At 39.6% G+C, this 19808-nt stretch overlaps 1 protein-coding gene across 1 annotated transcript; it reads right to left on the reverse strand.

Annotated features, from left to right (window-relative positions):
• Window positions 1-10566: 10566 nt before the first annotated feature.
• LOC127421805 (G-protein coupled receptor 87-like) lies at window positions 10567-12332 on the reverse strand. Its single transcript, XM_051664927.1, has 2 exons — window positions 11995-12332; window positions 10567-11199 (listed from the first exon to the last, which is right to left on the reverse strand). Exons 1-2 carry the CDS (start codon window positions 12330-12332, stop codon window positions 10614-10616), a joined length of 924 nt encoding a protein of 307 aa, XP_051520887.1. The 3' UTR covers window positions 10567-10613.
• Between the last annotated feature and the right edge of the window lie 7476 nt (window positions 12333-19808).

Raw genomic sequence — 19808 nt, forward strand, 5'->3', positions numbered from 1 at the left:
TGCAAAATATGTCCTTTTGTCTTCCAAGGAATTAAGAAAATCATATTCATCTTTTATCATTTACACACCCTCATGGAGTTTTAAACTATGATAGAATTGTTATTTTTGAATGAACCATCCACCTCCAGGTGGCATCACTCAATGTGAGTTTGACAGGGAGTGCAAGCAAAAAAGAACTTTAAGGGATAGTTCACCCAAATATGAAAGTTCTCTCATCATTTACTCACCTCATGTCATCCCAGATATGTATGACTTTGTTCTTTTAGAAGAATATTTCAGCTCTGTAGGTCTATTCAATGCACATGAATGGTGACTAGATCTTTCAAGCTCCAAAAATCAAATAAAGGCAGCATAAAAGTAATCTGTATGACTCCAGTGGTTAAATCTATGTCGACAGAAGCAATATGATAGGTGTGGGTGAGAAACAGATATTTAAGTTATTATTTACTATAAATCTCCACTTTCACATTCTGAAAGTGAAAGTGGAGATTTATAGTAAAAAAGGATTGAAATATTGATTTGTTTCTCACCCAAAGTGATTGCATTGCTTCAGAAGTCGTACTGTATATTAAACCACTGGAGTCATATGGATTACTTTTATGCTGCCTTTATTTGATTTTTGGAGCTTCAAAGGTCTGGCAACCATTCACTTGCATTGAAAGGGCCTACAGATCTGAGATATTCTTCTAAAATATTTGTTTGTATTCAGCAGAAAAAAGAAAGTCATAAACATCTAGGATGGCATGAAAGTGAGTAAATGATGAGAGCATTTTCATTTTTCACTTTAATTGGTTTCACCTTAGTGCCAGTGCCATCTAGTTCCCTATCTGTCACTCACTCGACGTTGTGTCTATGTAGTGACACTAGGGATCACTCTTGGGAGCCCTAAACACCTCTGCTTTTTTGAAAAAAGGCCAATGAGAATTGGCGAGTGGAATTTTCATGCCACTCCCCTGAACATACGGGTATAAAAGGAGCTGGTATGAAACCACTCATTCAGATTTTCTCTTCGGAGCCGAGCAGTTCTATTCATTGAAGCTGAATTCATCCGCGAAGTTCATTCACCTCATCTGCTGGATTCTACGGCGCATTTCAGCGGCTCCTCCCCCTCTGCACCCGTGGAGTGCAGAGAACGCCCATGGGGGCTTCGGCAGAAACAACTAAAAGAGTATATTCTAAAAAGAGTATATTTTCTTTCTAAAAGAGCGGCACACACGGAATATCTTTTTAAAGATGCCTTTCCATTTGTGTGTTATTCCTGGTTGCGGTCGTTATCTCTCCGCTTCTGAAGGCCACGATCGCTGTCTTACGTGTCTGGGCACTGCCCACACGGAGACATCGTTCGTGGATGGGTCTTGTCCTCATTGCGAGAACGTGACCATGGCAACGTTGCGGTCACGGCTTGCAGAAAGCAAGCCACCCCAGCGGCTCCCCACCTCGGTCCTTCTACCTATTGTTATGAGGCTATGCTGGTTATCACTGGGGGCGATTTGGGGACCTCAATGGGAAGTAGGGGGTACTCGGTGATCCCCCAGGTGGATAAGGCGCTCGCGGTGCACTTGTGCCCACAGAGCGCCGCCACCTGGAGTGGGCACCCAAAACTCCTGTCCAGGGCCTGTAGGTTTACGTTGTCCCTGACGGCTAAGGCCTACGGTGCCTCTGGACAAGCCGCCTCCACCCTGCACGCCATGGCTCTCCTGCAAGTACACGAAACCAAGGCGCTAAAAGAACTGCACGAGGGTAGTTCTGACCCAGGATTGATGTAGATACTGCGCTCGACGAAGGTCAAGGCGCGGTCTCTCAGGCAGGCGATGTCCACGCTGGTGGTCCAGGAGTGCCACCATTGGCTTAACTTGGTTGAGATGCGAGAGGCTGACAAGGCACGGTTCCATGACGCCCCCATCTCCCAGGTTGGCCTATTCGGCGACACCGTCGAGGACTTTTCCCAACAGTTCTCGGTGGTGAAGCAGCAGACGGAGGCCATATGTCACATCCTGCCCTGCTGCAGCACAAGACCACGCACCCCGTCTGCTCATCGCCAAGGCCGTCCTCCTGCAACTACAACATCGACTCCACCACAGCCCGCCCCCATGGTCCGGCCCTGGCATGGAGCCCAGCGCAGGAAGCAGATGCCACCCGTCTCATGGCCGAATGCCAAGAACCCGAGGAAGGCTTCGAAGCGCCCCTGAGACAGGTGACCCTCCAGCCGAGATGAAGAAAGGGTTCTACAGCCATTACTTCATCGTACCGAAGAAAGGCGGTGGGTTGCGACCAATCCTGGACCTGCGAGTACTGAACCAGACTTTGCGCAGACTCTCATTCAAGACACTGATGCAAAAACGCATTCAAGCGAGCGTCCGGCATCAAGATTTGTTCGCGGTGGTAGACCTGAAGGACGCATACTTCCACGTCTCGGAGGCAGACCCAGCCTTGGCGTTGCTGTGTTCGGTGCGAGCTTTATGCATCTATTTGGATCGCACGCAGAGCCTTAGAAGCTCCGAGCAGCTCTTTGTTTGCTTTGGTGGACAGCGGAAAGGAAGCGCTGTCTCCAAACAGAGGATCACCCACTGGGTCATTGACTCCATCACGATGGCATATCAGGCTCAGGACGTGCCAACCCCTGCAGGGTTACGAGCCCACTCCACCAGGAGTTTGGCGGCCTCCTGGGCCCTGGCCAGTGGCGCGTCTTTGGCAGACATCTGCAGAGCAGCAGGCTGGGCAACACCCAACACCTTTGCGAGGTTCTACAATCTCTGGGTTGAGCCGGTCTCATCCCGTGTATTGGCAGGCACAAGCAGGTAAGTTCCGGGACAAACTGGCCAGGTGTACTGCTTGTGTATAGCACCTTTCCCCTCCCTTGAGGTGAAAACGTGCGCTCTTGACTCCCAGTCATGTTCACAGACTGTGATCCCTGGATGACTTTCCTCCTTAGACCTCTGGCAGTTGAGTTTGTGGAGAAAATCGCTGACCGGCCCAGTACATGCGCTAATGAGCCCCTGAACTGAGGTAGGTGCTCCACATGTGCTGGTTCCCCGAAGGCGACCCCATGTGATATCTTCCGCAAAATTGTTTCCCTGATGGAAAACTGCGTCTTCCTTGGGCAGAGGCCCCTCTGCCCCCGGTCACCATGTTCTGTAGAAACTCCTCCCCCTTCGGGTAGGACCTACCATGGGACCTCTCCACATGACATACTTCCAACAAGACTCGGTAGGAACATGTGACATATTCCACTCAGAATACCCTCCCACCCCCCTCTTTTGGGCGGGGTGTGGTCTCCACGGTGTCTTCCCCTTGGGAGGGACACCCCCCGATGCAGACACTTATGGCTCCCAGTCAGTTAACAAATTCCACTCTTTTTGGGGAGAAAAGAGAGGGAAAAGAGGCCTCGGCTGGGCTAGCCTGTCCTTATGGTTGGGCAGCCGACTTGTTCCTAATGGACCATTCGACACTCATAAGAGCGTTAGGGGAGGTTATGTGATGTCCTGGTGCGCTGGCTACGAGGCACACAGCAGTCTGCCCTTCACACACCACCAGTTCATGTAACACAGTTCAGCTAGTTGTGGCATTTTGTATAGGGACCCCTAGTGTCACTACATTGACACAATGTCGAGTGAGTGACAGATAGGGAACGTCCTGGTTACTTTCGTAACCTCCGTTACCTGATGAAGGGAACGAGACATTGTGTCCCTCTTGCCACAACGCTGAACTACCTGCTGAAATGGCCGGGACCTGGTCTTGGCTCCTCAGCACAAAACCTGAATGAGTGGTTGCATATCAGCTCCTTCTATACCCGTATGTCCAGGGGAGTGGCATGCAAATTCCACTCGCCAATTCTCATTGGCATTTTTTCAAAAAAGCAGAGGTGTTTGGGGCTCCCAAGAGTGACCCCTGGTGTCACTACATCTACAGGGAACGGAGGTTATGAAAGAAACCAGGACGGCATTAACTTTAAAACAAGTTTATAACAAATAATACATACTTTTATTCTTTTAAATAACCCTTATACAAACAATTATTAAATACATGAAGGTACAATAAAATACATTAAAAAACAAAAAAGCAATACATTTACATGAAACAAATTTGCAATTGATAATTATTACCACCAGGTTATAATTGTCTTACAGACTTTTCTGATTTATTATTATAAGCTTTCTGAGATCTCCCCTGTGGTGCTCCATATGAGACTTCACATACGAGATTTAAATCAGGAAAGTTTAGTTGGTTTCCTTTCCCAACCCAAGCTGAGGGGTATGGAAGACTGAACATACAGGAGTATCCATATGTAAACTATCTGCATATAAACGATCTGCATTTAGCCGGCCTCCATCCTCTGATTGCATCGCCAGCAGGTGGGTGTGTCTTTAAGACCAAGCCTATACAATTTAGAGGGGGTCCAATAGAACCGATGTTAAATCTTGAATTGTATAAGGCGCACCCTTGCATCTCTCGATGCAGTTTTTATGTTTTTTAAAATCTTAGCCCATTCTCACTCCTCCAATTCCAGGTTAAAATCTTTCTCCCATAATCTCTTGAGAGTGGTTGAGACTCCGTCCCCCAGACTCTGAATTAATAAGGAGTAATACACTGATGCCTCATGGCCCTTTCCAAAAGCAGAAATCACCTCTCCTAGAGTATCTGCTGCTTTAGGGGGGTGTATGCTATTCCCAAAAATAGTACAGAGCAAGTGGCGTATCTGAAGATACCTAAAAAACTGAGATCTGGGGATTTCAAAATATTGAACCAAATTTTCAAAGGATCTCATCACACCACTCTCATAAAGATGAATTTCTGAAAAGTGAATTAACCCCCCTCGCAATCCACTCTGACCAACAAAAAGTGGACTTGTTAATGCATAGTTTGGGGTTTAGCCATAGGCTTGAGGCAACATTTAGATAAATATCTGAATTAAACACTCTGGATACTTTTGCAAATGTGAAATAACAGGGTGTGATTTAACATCTCTATTTAGTTTGATGGAAAGGCTTTGCAATGGCAAAATAGGGGCAAGAAGTTCTTGATCAATGCAGAACCAGGGAGGGGCTCTTTCAGATGGAAGCGACCAATGAGCCAAATGTCTGAGACCGAATGCATAATAATAAAACAAATTGTTGGGTAGGCCTAGCCCACCTTTGTCAATCGGCTTATGTAACTTTTTGAAATTGTAGGTTCTACTGGTTGTTTAGATCAGTGTTACTATCAGAAATAATTAATAATTATTTCTTTAGTTATTAATTAATATTTAAATTAAATAATAGAATCGAACTCATTAAAACCTTATACGGGGCTCCATTAAATATAGTGCGCCACATTCAGGAGCAGGTTTGGTTATTAGCAATAATTAATAATTATCAAAGATAATTATTAATTATTAAAATCAATAGAACATTGATGAGAATCAATGTTAGCTTTTTTAATCCTTTAAATCAACAATTATCAAAGATAATCATTAATTATTAACATCGATGAAACATTGATTAAAATTAACACTAGCTTATTGATCCTTCAAATTCAACAATCATCAAAGATAATTATCAATTATCAAAAATCAATAGAATATTAATAAGGATTAATATCACCAGGGCACCACCCTGGAATCAGGGACTAATAACCAGATAGTATAACAGTCTCAATATTAGATTGTTCTCTTAGGAAAATTGACATCCGAAGAATATCGAACTTCGAAAAGAAAAAATGAAGGCTTGAATCCGAGCACTGACATCCCGTCAGCATTTGACACAGGTGTATGCAAAACAAACCAAAACACTTCTCTTTGAAATATAACAAAGTTTATTTATGCAGTAATATCAATTAATAATCAATACAATGCAGTCAATAAACTTCCGACTTACAACTACAAACTAAACAGTGACATGACTAGATATGGTAACAAAAATAAGCCTATAACACATGAGGAAGGTAGGTGTGTGTGTGTGTATGTGTATGTGTGTGAGAATGTGTGTGTGTGTAAGGTGTGACGCGCGCAAAATGGGGGACGTGACTCTCGTGGAGAGTGCGTCATGCGAGATTTCTGGCCAGAGAATATGGCCGCGAATGTGGGCAGAGAGAAGCCGGTCAATGGCGTCTGCCCATTTACCACGTGTCTCCGCTTGTACTATAACTTAGGGACAAAGCTGAGCTTTATCATAAAGTTTTCTACTAGCCAAAAATGTGTGCGAGAATGTTTGTGAGGGGTCGCATGTGTGTGTGGTTAGTACGAGAGACAGTGAGAGAATAAAGTGGCAGCACCAAAGCTGGTTTCGCGATCGTGGGAGAGAAAGCAGCTGTTAGTTTATCACTCAGAGACGCGGTGGACGGCTTGTAAACCATCCCTCGGTCTTTGATTCTTTAATGGATAAACTCAGTGTGCCGGTCTCACCCGTGATGGCGGAAATACACAACAGTCCAATGTGGTTGGACTACAACACAGCAGATCTCATTTGTGATAACAGTACATTACAGTAACACCTTGAGTATTATTAGCAGCAATGAGCGGACATCCGTGGTCCGTAAACTGTACAAGCAATAACCTTGATACACAAGAATAACACGCTATAATATTCTATTTCTGCCCAGACATAAACCTCTTACTTGAATCGTATGAGGACACAGACAAATGTGTGTTCATCCGTCCTTTAACTCTGACTCGGTTCCTCGAGGCTCGGGTGATGACCAGAGGCCATTTCCTGTATAAGAGTTTCTTGCATTCCCTGAACCGATCGCGTTTCTCTCTTGTCGAATTCGCAAAGTCCGGGAACAAGAAAATATTATGGTTCTTCCAAGAAAGCTTCCCTTTGCTCCTCGCCTGGTGCAACACGAGATCTTTATCGGATGATTTCAGAAATTTGGCCAGAATCGATCGGGGCCTGTCTCCCTCAGCAGATCTGCGAGCTGGGATTCTGTGAGCTCGCTCGATTTCCAGTTTATGGCCTGTTATGACGAGCAGATTCGGGAAAAGCTCATCCAGGAATTTCACCATATCTCTGCCCACTTCATGCTCAGGAATTCCAACAATTCGTATATTATTCCTTTGGCTCATATTTTCGAAATATTCCAGTTTTTCCGAAATTAATTCCAAATCTGTTTTGGACGTGGGTGGATTAGCGGATAATTCCCTTTCCGATGACTCAAGATAATCGACCCGTCTTTCAACTTCTGTCACTCTTGTAAACAGCTCAGAGAATTTTGTTTCCATCGCCGTAATCGATCGACGTATTACAGCGAGATCCTCCAAGTCAGCAACAACCTTCGTCAGCATTACCGAGATGTTGGACAGTTGACGCTGAATTTCTTCTCTCGACGTGCCGTCCAAATCGTGTCCCCGGCTCGCAGGGCCGCCAGAAGCCTCAGCTTGTACATTTCTAATGAAATTAAAACTTTGTAACACAGCACATCCTGAAAAGCATTTGCTAAATGAATAGATGTTGATGTAAATAAATGCATGTAAACTAGCTCAAACATAAAACCTAATCTCATAGAATCATGTTACTATACCTACATTTTTGCAAAATTATTTTTTCCGTGGCTCATTGTACATATTGGCAATTTCCTGCTTAAATGAAAAAAATATTTTTCGTCACTATCACACAAATCTCTAGTAAAACAACAGATTATTTGTTCATAAACACTTACTTTTTGCCCTGTTCCTCACACATTGCTATCTTATGACATCCAAACACTTTAACTATAGTGCATGACTTGTAAGGTGATTTGTAATGACATTTTAATGATTGCAATATATAACCAACTACATTGACAAGCTTGTTTGTGTGTGATCAAATTGTGCGGTAACTCAACTCACAGAGTATTACTGTGACACAAAGGACCATGGTAGCGTTGCACCAGCTGTGCGTAAGGTCTCACGTAAGTTGGGACGTAAAGTTCACACTAAGGGCTTAGTAACTACTAGTTAGTTTGTAACTAAGTCTGTGCTTAATTTGGTTGCACCACCTGTTCTTAAGGCAAGACTTAACTAGTAGGTCGTAAACTCTCCGTAAAGTATATGCGTAGATGCATAATATGACATTTACCTGTATTGATCCAATAAGCAGCCTACACAGAAGTGTTAAAAAGCTGTCAATTTCAGTTTGATCTTGTTACGGTTGATGTTCAACATTGTTTGCTCACATAACTGTCGGCTGTAATAAATTATATCTCCATTAAAATACAAAACATAATAAAAGTAGATTTAATAAACAGTATATTTGCCCTGTGTAAATAACAATATATAGGAACTGTATTTAACGTAAATAAGGGGTGATAAATAAATACTAATACAACAGTCTGGAAAAATTTACATTTATTCATTTTATTATCCTATATATATTTTGAATATGTTGAAACTACACTGGGCGACGCACCCTGAAAACTGCACTGTTAGATCGGTTTAATGCTGAAGAGCCGCTTAAAAGTAAAAAAAAATTCTCTCTCATAAATGTAAACGAGTGTAAATGTCAACATCATACTGTATGTCAAAAGGACTGAAGCCTGTCATGCAAAACATGAGCTCATTGATGTCATAAAATATCAGTCTGCTTATTTTATTCCATCCATTACTCCTGGTCAGAGTCTTCCATAAATATTTAGTTCATACGCAGTGTTACGTCCTACCTAAGTTTAATGGTGCAACGCTCAAATATTTAGTAGTGCGTAAATTGTGACTTAGTGCCCATTTACATCACAACTAGGCTAAGTTGTAACGTACGTATTGCTGGTGCAACCGGCCCCTGGGTACAAGTACTGAAGAGCATGCAAATCGAAATTGGTTGCTTCTGCAATTGTGCCTTTCATGTCAAATTAGTTTTTTATGACAGCATCGTTTAGGTTTAGGGTAGGGAGGTAGGTTTTCTTGATATAAAACTTGATAGATTATTAACCTTAAAAAACAAATCTGTTTGGTAGAACATTTAACTTGTGGCACACAGAGGACATTTTACCTCAGGACTGCCGTGATGCATGTTATGAATCAAATAATAAGGGTGTTGAAGTCACAAATATAATGGTCCTCTTTGGTCCTTTAATATAGTAAAGACATTGAATACAATCATTTTCTGAATAAAGGCTTGAAATGTGATAAAGGCCCAAAATTGTATAATTTTTGGGTTTAAAAGATACATGTATTTTTAAAGTTCACACAGGATAGGACAAACACTGTGTCTGCATTGCTAGCAATTTTCCTGTTTCAGCCTGTTTTTTTTTGTTTTTGTTTTTTTTGCTGTCTCATAGAAAAGACAAATATATTTGAATTTTTTTTTCATCATTAATGTACCTGTACAATGACATGAATGTGTCAGCTGGCTAGCAAAAAGAAAATACACAAAATTATTTACTGCCCTGAAGTTGTCCCTCATTGTGTTTTTTCTCCCAGTAGAATCTTAACACTGTCTTTTCTTCGATAATCCAAACGCTGCTCTTTTCCATACAAAAACAGTTCATATTGAGCACTAAATTCATGATTCAAAGAGGGGGAAAAAATCATCATGAAAATATCATAAAAGTAGTCCATACAACACAAAGCTGTTGTGTGGCCCCAGAAAACTTGTAATATAATGCACGAGTCATACTGACTACTGTTATGATATCTTTATACTGAACCTTTAATAGTGCTTTATAGTATTTGTCCTTTATGAAGCTCAACAGCTCCTGCTCAGTATAAACTGTTATTCCCTGGAATAGAGCTGTTTAAAATATCTATTTGTATGTTCCAATAAAAAACCCAGCATATGGGTTTTGAACAACATAAGGGTGAGTAAATGAGTGTGTAAAAGTACATTTTCCATTTTTAGGTGAACTACTCCTTGAACTGTCGGATAATTTTTTGAGCACAAACCTGACAAGATATACTCAAAATAAAATGGTTTCTTTTAAAAGAAGGCACTTAGGAGATGCTGTACAAAATTCAAAATGAATTAAAGATAAAAAGAAATTATTTTAAAAATCTTAAATTGATTTTAAATTGTTACCTAATAATATTTGCATTACGAATAGATGACACTGTCCTTGCCAAAACCTAAAAGCACAATAGAAGTCACAAGTCACAGGTCTTACCAAGTTCTAGTTCTGATCTGAGGGTGATAATAATACTCTACTTTGTGCTTTTTTTATAGATAATTTTTAGACAATGTCAAGAGAATTTTCTAAAAAACTACTTCAAAAGCCTGCCAGATTACCACATTCATTCAATTCCTTTACAATATACACACATTCGCTCTTGTCTTAAGCCTAATTTGCTGAAAACTGCTCCATTAATGTTTTCACATTCACAGTTATGAATGACATAAAAATCACATACTGTACACGACATGCTTTCAGTTCAAAATGCCGAATTTTGCCAAATGGCTTGTCAACTAATACATATGTTCTGAAAAGAATGCAATTCGAATAGGGTCTTCGTCAAGTCTTTTTTTTTTTTTTTTTGCAATTTAAGTGTGACTCAAGTCCGAATCTCAGACTTAAGTTTCCATCACTGCTTTGACTGCTGGAAGATGGGGGGAGTTTTCGGTAATTCTCGTTTGTTGGTGCAGAATTTACACACTTCACCTTTATCTCGATTTAGAGGTTGGCAACTTTACACACTTTACCTTCATCTCTTGTTCTGGTTGGCGACATTTCTGTTAAAGGTTAAGCCAGGCCCTGAAGGTGTTGCAAAAGACAAAGTAAATAATTGGATCCAAGGAGGCATTTAGTACTGCAAGCAGAACAGTTATCTCTTTCAGGATGTAAAATGTCTGTGCAGATGCACAGTCTTGCAGCAAGGGTTTGAAGGTGTAAGCCAGTCTCACCAAGTGATAGGGCACAAAGCACACACAGAAAATGGTCACTAACACCAGCATGTTACGCTTAGACTTGCTAAGCTTGGTGCTGCCAGTCAGTGCTGGCATCGTGTGCTGAGCTTGTTGAAGCCTCTGTATAGTCCACCAATAAAGCAGAACCAGAGATACCAGCACAAACAGAAACAGAAAAAAAGAAACAACATGCATGACCAGATAGATCTGTTTGAGCAAGTCACTATGAAAGATGTCACAATCGAAACCAATGTGGGTAGAATTGTTTTTATCAGCACTGTGGGAACTGATGAAAACAACAATGTAGACACAAACAGCACACAGCAGGACAGCCCAGGTCACAAGGCAGATGTAGCGGCTCGAGCGGACTGTTTGCAACGTGTACGTTTCCATTGGCTTTACAATCCTCAAGTATCTGAAATGAAGCAGCAGTGATTAATGAAATAAAGTGAAGACTTTTGAAAAAAATTTTCATTTTATAATTCTCAGGCAACAATGTAATTTGTGCCCCATTTGTGTCCTTTTTTGACTATGTTTTAAATAGATTTTAACATTTGTAATAAATAATGCAAAATATAAATTTTATCAAACTGGACACTAAAATTCATTCAGCTGTGAAACCATTTGTAGATGAACCCGGATGGCAAATTCACAGTAGGTTCCCTCGAGAATTGTCCTATGGATTTTTATAATGGGGTTTTTCAGTTTATGAGAGGTCTGCTGTGGATGCTGTGTCAGGTTAAACGTAGTTTGAAACTTAGAAATATACGTCTTGAGACCTTTGCACTCAGAGTATTGCTCCATTTAGCTGTGTTTGAATGCAAGACACAACATCATCTTGTGTTGTCTGCTGTCAGTAAGTATAGTTGTTGCCTGTATAGCTGGAGTTGCGCTTATTGCCCCCTAATAGTACAGTACTTAATAAGTTCTCCTTATTATGGTCCATTTTTTATTTTTATAGCAGGTTAAGAGGTTATAATTAATCGCACTGAATTAATGTCTTAAATTGTTAGCCCTAATAAATATTGTTACTTTGCCAGACTGTAACAACCCATTTAGAATGGGGGGGGGGGGGCACATCCACTTATAGCTGTCCCCTTAGTGTCTTTAGCATATAATTTCTTTAAAGTTCAGCAATAACTTTTTTCGAGCACAAATGACACCGTTTCCTGAGAATGACCCAATAGCATATGGACACACGTATCGATACCTGTTTACAGCAATGTAGCCCATGAAGAAAATACTGCAGTACATGTTCAGGTAGGAGGCTGGGGCACCAAAGTTACAGTAGATGCGTTGAATTTCCACTGAACTGTAGGCATATTTAAATATGCGTAATAACAAGCACAGGCAGACAAACAAGTCGGCGACAGCCAGGTTCTTGAGATAGACTGTGATGCTGGACTCAATGGTAGATTTACAAAAATACACATGTATTGTAATGCTATTGAGCACCAGGCTTGCCAGAAAGATGAGTGTGTATATACATATGAAGAATGGACGCGCAGGCATTTCGCAAGGTCCTTCAGTTGAATTAGTGATGTTCATTTCCATGGATGAGCTGGCTGGTCAACCTAGAGATGAGATTGTCTGTTAACTATTGTAAGAGGTAGTGGTTGTATTTTACTCAGCTAAATGCAGACATTGTTTAAATATTTAAAAAGAAATTTAAAATTTAAATAGTCAAGGCAACAGGTCGCATTTGAGATCTCTAAGAATACTTTGTGTAGTCAACTAGTATTTGTTCTCTAAATTTTAAATGTCTCCTGCATAGTAACCTATTCACTTACATAATGTTCAATAAACCATGTGGAGACATTTAAAAAAAAGTCACATTTTGTGTTCCATGGAAGAAAGAAAGTCTAAGGGTTATGGATAGCTCTCTCCAGGTTATTAGACCTTCTGGGTCCAGATGACTCTTTCTTAGGCTAGTTGGAGAAACATATTATTGGTTGAATATGTGTTTGTATGTTCTGTATATTCAAATTCACATTTCATAGTATTGGTGACAAAAACATTTTTTTGATTGGCTTCAAGTGTGGACTCCAGTGAGCATGCACACAGTCATCAGTGCTCTTTGAATGAGACACATGGTGGCATGTATCCACGGTATTGGAACTAACTAAAAATTATTTGTTTTTGTTTTTTAATGCAATCTTCACAGTTTCTGTATTAACTGGGCACTGAAATAATTATCTAGTGCTTGTTTTGTTTTTTTCAACTACTTCACTGATACTTTGTTGATTTCACAGTTCTGTTATACAATAAAGTATAACTTAGTTGATTTAGATTACCCTTACCCTTGTTTTCTACCCTTAGCCACAAGTGCCAAAGTGTCAAACACTTCTCACAGCACTATATTTAAATACAATAGACACTAGACATGTCACACCTCACTAGACTTCCTAACCATGTATGATCTGTACACTTATACAACATGTTTTTTTTATTTATTTATTTTTATTATTCTTTAAGTTCATTACTCTTTCAGATGTATCATTTATTTTTATGTCTGTGTGTGCGTTGTGTGTATCTCTCTCTCTCTCTATATATATAGAGGGTTGGGAGGGTTACTTCTGAAATTTATTCCACTACAGATTACAGAATACATGCTGTAAAATGTAATTTGTAACGTATTCCATTAGATTACTCAAGGTCAGTAATGTATTCTAAATACTTTGGATTACTTCTTCAGCATTGGTAGATTTTGTCACTTGTTTTGACTATAAAAACTCTGGCAGTACAGTAAGACAAAATATAAGTTAAAAATACATTCTCTGAATAACCTAAATATCTTATGAAGTGTTGATTCTAAAACAATATAAATCAAATTGATCTTGTTTTAAGGATTTTTTTATATTTTTACAGGAAAACAATACAAAAATTATTATCAAGAAAATGATTTTTGCTCTAATATCAAAGGTCTTACTAGAAAAAAAGAAATGATGATCCAATGTGAATTTTCTTGATAAAAAAAATATGATCGTGCCTGGTAACATGTGCTTGTAGAATGGCTAGAAATAGCATTTTAGCTTAGCGTAAAGCTGACAATTTACACAAGGTTTATTTATATTTCTTCTGCTCCAAACTTACTTCAAACTTACATCTCTGTCTGCTCGTATGAATGTAACACATCATAAGAAAGTGTTTCACCGCTGTTCAAATGCACTTTGGATCGCATAATTTATATGTATAAATGTTTTCCATCTGAAAGGACTAAATATTAAATGAAACAAATGACAAAATGCAAAGTAATCTCTTCAGTAATCAAATACTTTTTGAATGTAACTGTATTCTAATTACCAATGATTTAAATTGTAACTGTAGTGGAAAAGTTAAATTTTAAATACATAATCCAATTACATGTATTCTGTTACTCCACAACCCTGTCTATCTGTCTGTCTGTGTGTGTGTGTGTGTATGTATGTATATATATATATATATATATATATATATATATATATATATATATATATATATATATATATATATATATAGAAAGTGTGTCTTGTTCTTTCTCTCACACTTGGACTGTATTCTATTTCAATACTACTCAGCTGTTTCCTCTCTTACAATACCAGAGAGGCATTTTGTTTTTTTTATTTATTTTTTTTTACTTTAAGATACTTTTTTTAACAATAATTTCTTCTTTTCAGTTATTTCAAAAGTATGTTTAAGGATTCATAAGAATATTACAACAAAGTATGATTTGGTTGGTGACCTACCGTTGTTGTTGGCAGTCCAGTTCTCACATGTGCCTGTGTATCTTTTCTTTTAAAACAGCAACTTCCTCTTCTCATCATGCCATATTATCCTGTAGCTCAAGACTGGTTGCCTACTGAAGCTAAGCAGGGCTGAGTCTGGACAGTAGCTGGATGGAAGATGTCCTGGGGAAAACTAAGGTTGCTGCTGGAAGAGGTATTAGGGAGTCCAGCAGGGGGTGCTCACCCTGTGGACTGTGTAGTCCCTAATGCCCCAGTATAGTGATGGAGACACTATACTGTAAAAAGGCACTGTCCTTTGGATGAGACATTAAACTGAGGTCCTGGCTTTCTGTGGTCATTAAAAATCCCAGGACATTTTTTGAAAAGAGTAGGGGTTCTGGTGTCCTGGCCAAATTCCCCAATTGGCCCTTATCAATCATGGCTTCCTAATAATCCCCATCCATTAATTGGCTCTATCACTCCTCTCTCCTCTCCACCAATCGCTGGTGTGTGGTGAGCTTACTGGCGCACTATGGCTGCTGTCGCATCATCCAGGTGGATGCTGCACACTGGTGGCAGTTGAGGAGAGTCCCCTGTTCACTGTGTAAAGTGCTTTGAGTGTATTGTCAGAAAAGCGCTATATTAATGTAACATTCATTCATTCATTCATTCTTGAATTTTCAAATGTTTTAAATTACACGTTTTATATTACAAATTTTCTCTTTTTTTCAGTTGCTAAATGTTTATATGATTGGCAGTTAAGGAAGGAAGATGAAAGTTAATCATAGCCACAACTAAGACTAAGAGCAAGGCAGAAAACAACAAGGAATATTTGTATTATTATTATTACCGTTTAAGGTCATTTTAGGTTGTTGTGTAATATGAGTGAAACTGCATAAATAATACATAATATGAGTGAAACTGCAACATCTAGTTGTATTTGAAAAAGTCATAAAATTACCTACCATTAACTACTTTAACTGTACTCTTGACCTGCATGTTAAAAGAATATGGGTCATCCCAACTCGGTCTATCTATCTGTCTGTATGTCTGTAACTTTCACACATTTTTTTTTAATTTATTTTTTACCTCTTCAGCTCTGCGGAGTGACTCACCTCAATCCGGGTGGCGGAGGACGAATCTCAGTTGCCTCCACGTCTGAGACCGTCAGTCTGCGCTTCTTATCACGTGGCTTGTTGAGCGCGTTACCGCAGAGACCTAGCATGTGTGTGCATTCCTTGTTTCTTTCAATCTGGTACATCAAATTTGTGTACGAGTGTGCTGCTCTCCGCTTTATTTATTTTCTGAAGTTCTTCAGTTAACACTTTTTTACATTGCACCATATTGATTTTGTCTAAATAAAGATGGCCTCTCACCTTGGTATTTACTTTAGCATGTTTCTAATCCACCTCCGCAGTGGACCTTTGTATGTTTTCTCAGGACAGTGAGGATCCCCAACTCTGATGATTCCTGACCTTCATAGTCCCCTGGAAACCAGACCATGTTTGTCCATCGCACTCTTTCAACTTGTATCTTTACTGGGAACATTTCCTTCATTTCCTGTAGGTCACTGGAGGTCACAAAACTCTGAGATGACTTCTGAACAAACATAAATAGTATAGAGCAGAAAGGATAACATTTTTAAGTACCATTATACAAAGAATGACACATGTAGGTCAAATAATTAAGTTTATTGAGGCACTTTAAAAAGATCTAGCAAGCAACAAAGAAGGCACACAAAGACAAAAAAAAAAAAAAAAAAAAAAAAAAAAGGAAGCCATTTTTTATTTTAATTGAATGTTTAATTTATATATTTATAGTTTATATAAAATATAAATAATATAAACATTTTCTGTGAGTAAATAGTGCAGCATCGTACAAAATAAAAAAACTGATATGCTTTGTCACATTATTCTGGAGTATTTCAGATTAAAACTATGATGTAATAAATGTCATAAAACTGTGTGCTTGCTTTTGACTGGAAATGAAAATGGAACAAACAAAATTTGTTCTTTGAAAACTGATTCATTGTGTGTTGAAAGTTTCCCCTGATTCTGAGGAACAGTACAAATACATTTCCAGTTAAAAGCCCTTAGAGTCAAACAATAATTACTAAGAAGCTCTAAGCGACTGCATCTCAGCCCAAACAAATTACAAGAATTACTTAATTCTTCAATTTAGTTATTGTCAGTCCAAATAAAATCCTTTCTAACCCTAAAGAGCAAGGGCAATACATTCTGAAACATGTGTGTTGTACTTTTTTCTATGTTAAATTAACATTAAACATCCAAACCAGGTTAAAGCTGAAGTATGTAGACAGCTTTTCCGAATGCTCCCCCATCTGCCATTGAATGAAACACAATGATAATACTACAATGGCTAATCAGAATGTGTTGGAACTCCTTGGATACTGGGTCATTCCGCGAAAACAGTGCCTTTTCTATTTCAAAAAGGTGATTTTTAAAGTAAATTTCTGAACATTTTTAAACATTCTATCAAAGATGGTCTTTATATGTTAATACATTGCACTGTGCCATTCAAGCTAAATAAAAATAAATAAATAAATAAATAAAAATATGTTGAGATATAGCTGTGTCTTTAAAAAAAAGTAACAGGGTTGACGGTAATAGGGTTGACAGTTCATTTAGCCATGACAAATGCTGCATCCCAATTTTCCTACTATACTATGCCCTTAAAGTGTGCACTGTTTTGTAATGGAAAAGTGTCTACTTTTTAGTGTGTATCAAAAAAGTGTACAATTATTGGGACACGCTATCAAGTCATTAAATCGTGCCTTTAAAAAAAAGACTCTTCTATTGCATAGTTAAATGTATCCTGTTACCACACACCGACCAGTCAGACATCCTGTTACAGTTATCATGGACTGCATGTTCCTCATTTCAATTTACTATCATTCATTCATCATTTTCATTGCATTTCATTTATGATACATTTAGGGTTGCCACCCGTCCAGTAAAATACGGGATCGTCCCATATTTAAAGATAAAATGATGGGTCCTGTATTTAAGCTGGTCAGATGGCGTCACGGTGAAATCGTTCCAGATCGCCAATTTAACATACAGTAAGTTGGAAAATTTGCCTACGGTGGGTAAGGGACCGTCTGAAAAGTCCACACATTGTGCTAAAATGTGCTAATACTGTGGAGGGTGTGGTAAGGGACCGTCTGAAAAGTCCACAAATGGCGGTAAAACGGTGGAGTTTTTTCCATATAAATGTTTGATAAGATCAAACAATGTATGAATACAAACATAAAGACAAGTACAGGTGAAGGAAAAAAGAAACAAATAAAATAAATACAAATGATAAAAAAACATCTGTATAAACCATCCAAAATTTATACATAAATCAAATCAAATCACATCACATTTATTTATATACACAAGTGCAATGGTGTGTGAAATTCTTGGGTGCAGTTCCGATCAATATAGCAGTCGTGACAGTGATGAGACATATACCAATTTACAATAACATAAAATTAACACAACACAATTTAAAGTCTAACATACACATTATTACACACAACACAATATACAAATAATAACATACACTGTACAGTATACAATAAGCACAATATAGATACACATTATTCAATAAAAAAATAAAATAAAAAAGTATATATAGTAGTATATATAGAATGTACAGTAGGTTGTATTGTACTGTATTGACATTCAGGCTGTCGGTTGACAGTAAGTTGTTAAGAGAGAATATATATAATAATAATATAATTTATGACAGTCCGGTGTGAGATATAAGAGTAAGAGTAATAAAGTGCAATGCTGATTTATTTTTATCGTGGGAGATCAAGAGTTCAAAAGTTTGATTGTTTGGGGGAAGAAGCTATTATGGAGTCAGCTGGTGCGGGTCCTGATGCTGCGATACCGCCTGCCTGATGGTAGCAGTGAGAACAGCCCATGGCTCGGGTGGCTGGAGTCTCTGATGATCCTTCGTGCTTGTTTCACACACCGCCTTGTATATATTTCCTGGAGGGAGGGAAGCTCACCTCCGATGATGTGTCTGGTAGTTCGCACCACCCTTTGCAGTGCTTTGCGGTTGTGGGCTGTGCTATTGCCGTACCAGGTGGAGATTCAGCCAGTCAGGATGCTCTCTACAGTGCAGGAGTAGAACCGTGTGAGGATGTGGCGGTTCATTCCAAACTTCCTCAGCCGTCTCAGGAAGAAGAGGCGCTGATGAGCCTTCTTCACAACGACTTCAGTGTGGATGGACCATGTGAGTTCCTCAGTGATGTGGACACCCAGGAACTTGAAGCTGCTGACTCTCTCCACTGGTGCTCCATTGATGGTAATGGGACTGTGTTCTCTGTCTTTTCTTCTGAAGTCCACCACAAGCTCCTTTGTCTTACTGACGTTGAGGGAGAGGTTGTGCTCCTGACACCAGTGTTTCAGAGTGTGCACCTCCTCTCTGTAGGCTGTTTCATCATTGTCAGTGATCAGACCTACCACCGTCGTATCATCAGAAAACTTAATGATGGCATTGGAGCTATATGTTGCCACACAGTCGTGTGTACAAGGAATACAAGAGTGGGCTGAGAACACAGCCCTGTGGGGCTCCAGTGTTGAGGGTCAATGATGAGGAGATGTTGCTGCCTATTCTAACCACCTGGCGTCTGCTTGACAGGAAGTCCAGGATCCAGCTGCACAGCGAGCTGTTTAAGCCCAGAGCCCGGAGTTTCTCATCTAGCTTGGAGGGCACTATGGTGTTGAATGCTGAGCTGTAGTCTACAAACAGCATTCTCCCATAAGTGTTCTTTTTTTCCAGGTGGGAGAGAGCAGTGTGTAGTGTAGATGCAATGGCATCATCAGTGGAGCGGTTGTTGCGGTAAGCAAACTGCAATGGGTCAAGAGAGAGAGGCAGCACAGAGCAGATGTAATCTCTGATTAGTCTCTCAAAGCATTTGCTGATGATGGGGGTCAGAGCAATAGGACGCCAGTCATTTAAGCAAGTTATATTTGATTGCTTTGAACAGGCACAATGGTTGATGTTTTAAAGCATGTAGGGACTACAGACAAAGATAGGGAAAGGTTGAAAATGTCTGTAAAAACACAAGCCAGCTGGTTCACGCACGCTCTGATGACGCGGCCCGGAATGCCGTCTGGGCCTGCAGCTTTGCGGATATTCACCCATCGGAAGGATCGGGTTACATCCGCTACAGAGACAGAGAGTGAACTAACCTCTGTAGCTTCGGCCGCGAGAGCTCTCTTCGCGAGGGCGGTGTTATTTCCCTCAAAACGAGCATAAAAAGTATTTAGCTCATCCAGGAGAGAGGCAGCAGTGTTCATGG

The sequence above is a fragment of the Myxocyprinus asiaticus genome, chromosome 31, assembly GCF_019703515.2.
Source record: "Myxocyprinus asiaticus isolate MX2 ecotype Aquarium Trade chromosome 31, UBuf_Myxa_2, whole genome shotgun sequence".
Taxonomy (NCBI): Eukaryota; Metazoa; Chordata; class Actinopteri; order Cypriniformes; family Catostomidae; genus Myxocyprinus; species Myxocyprinus asiaticus.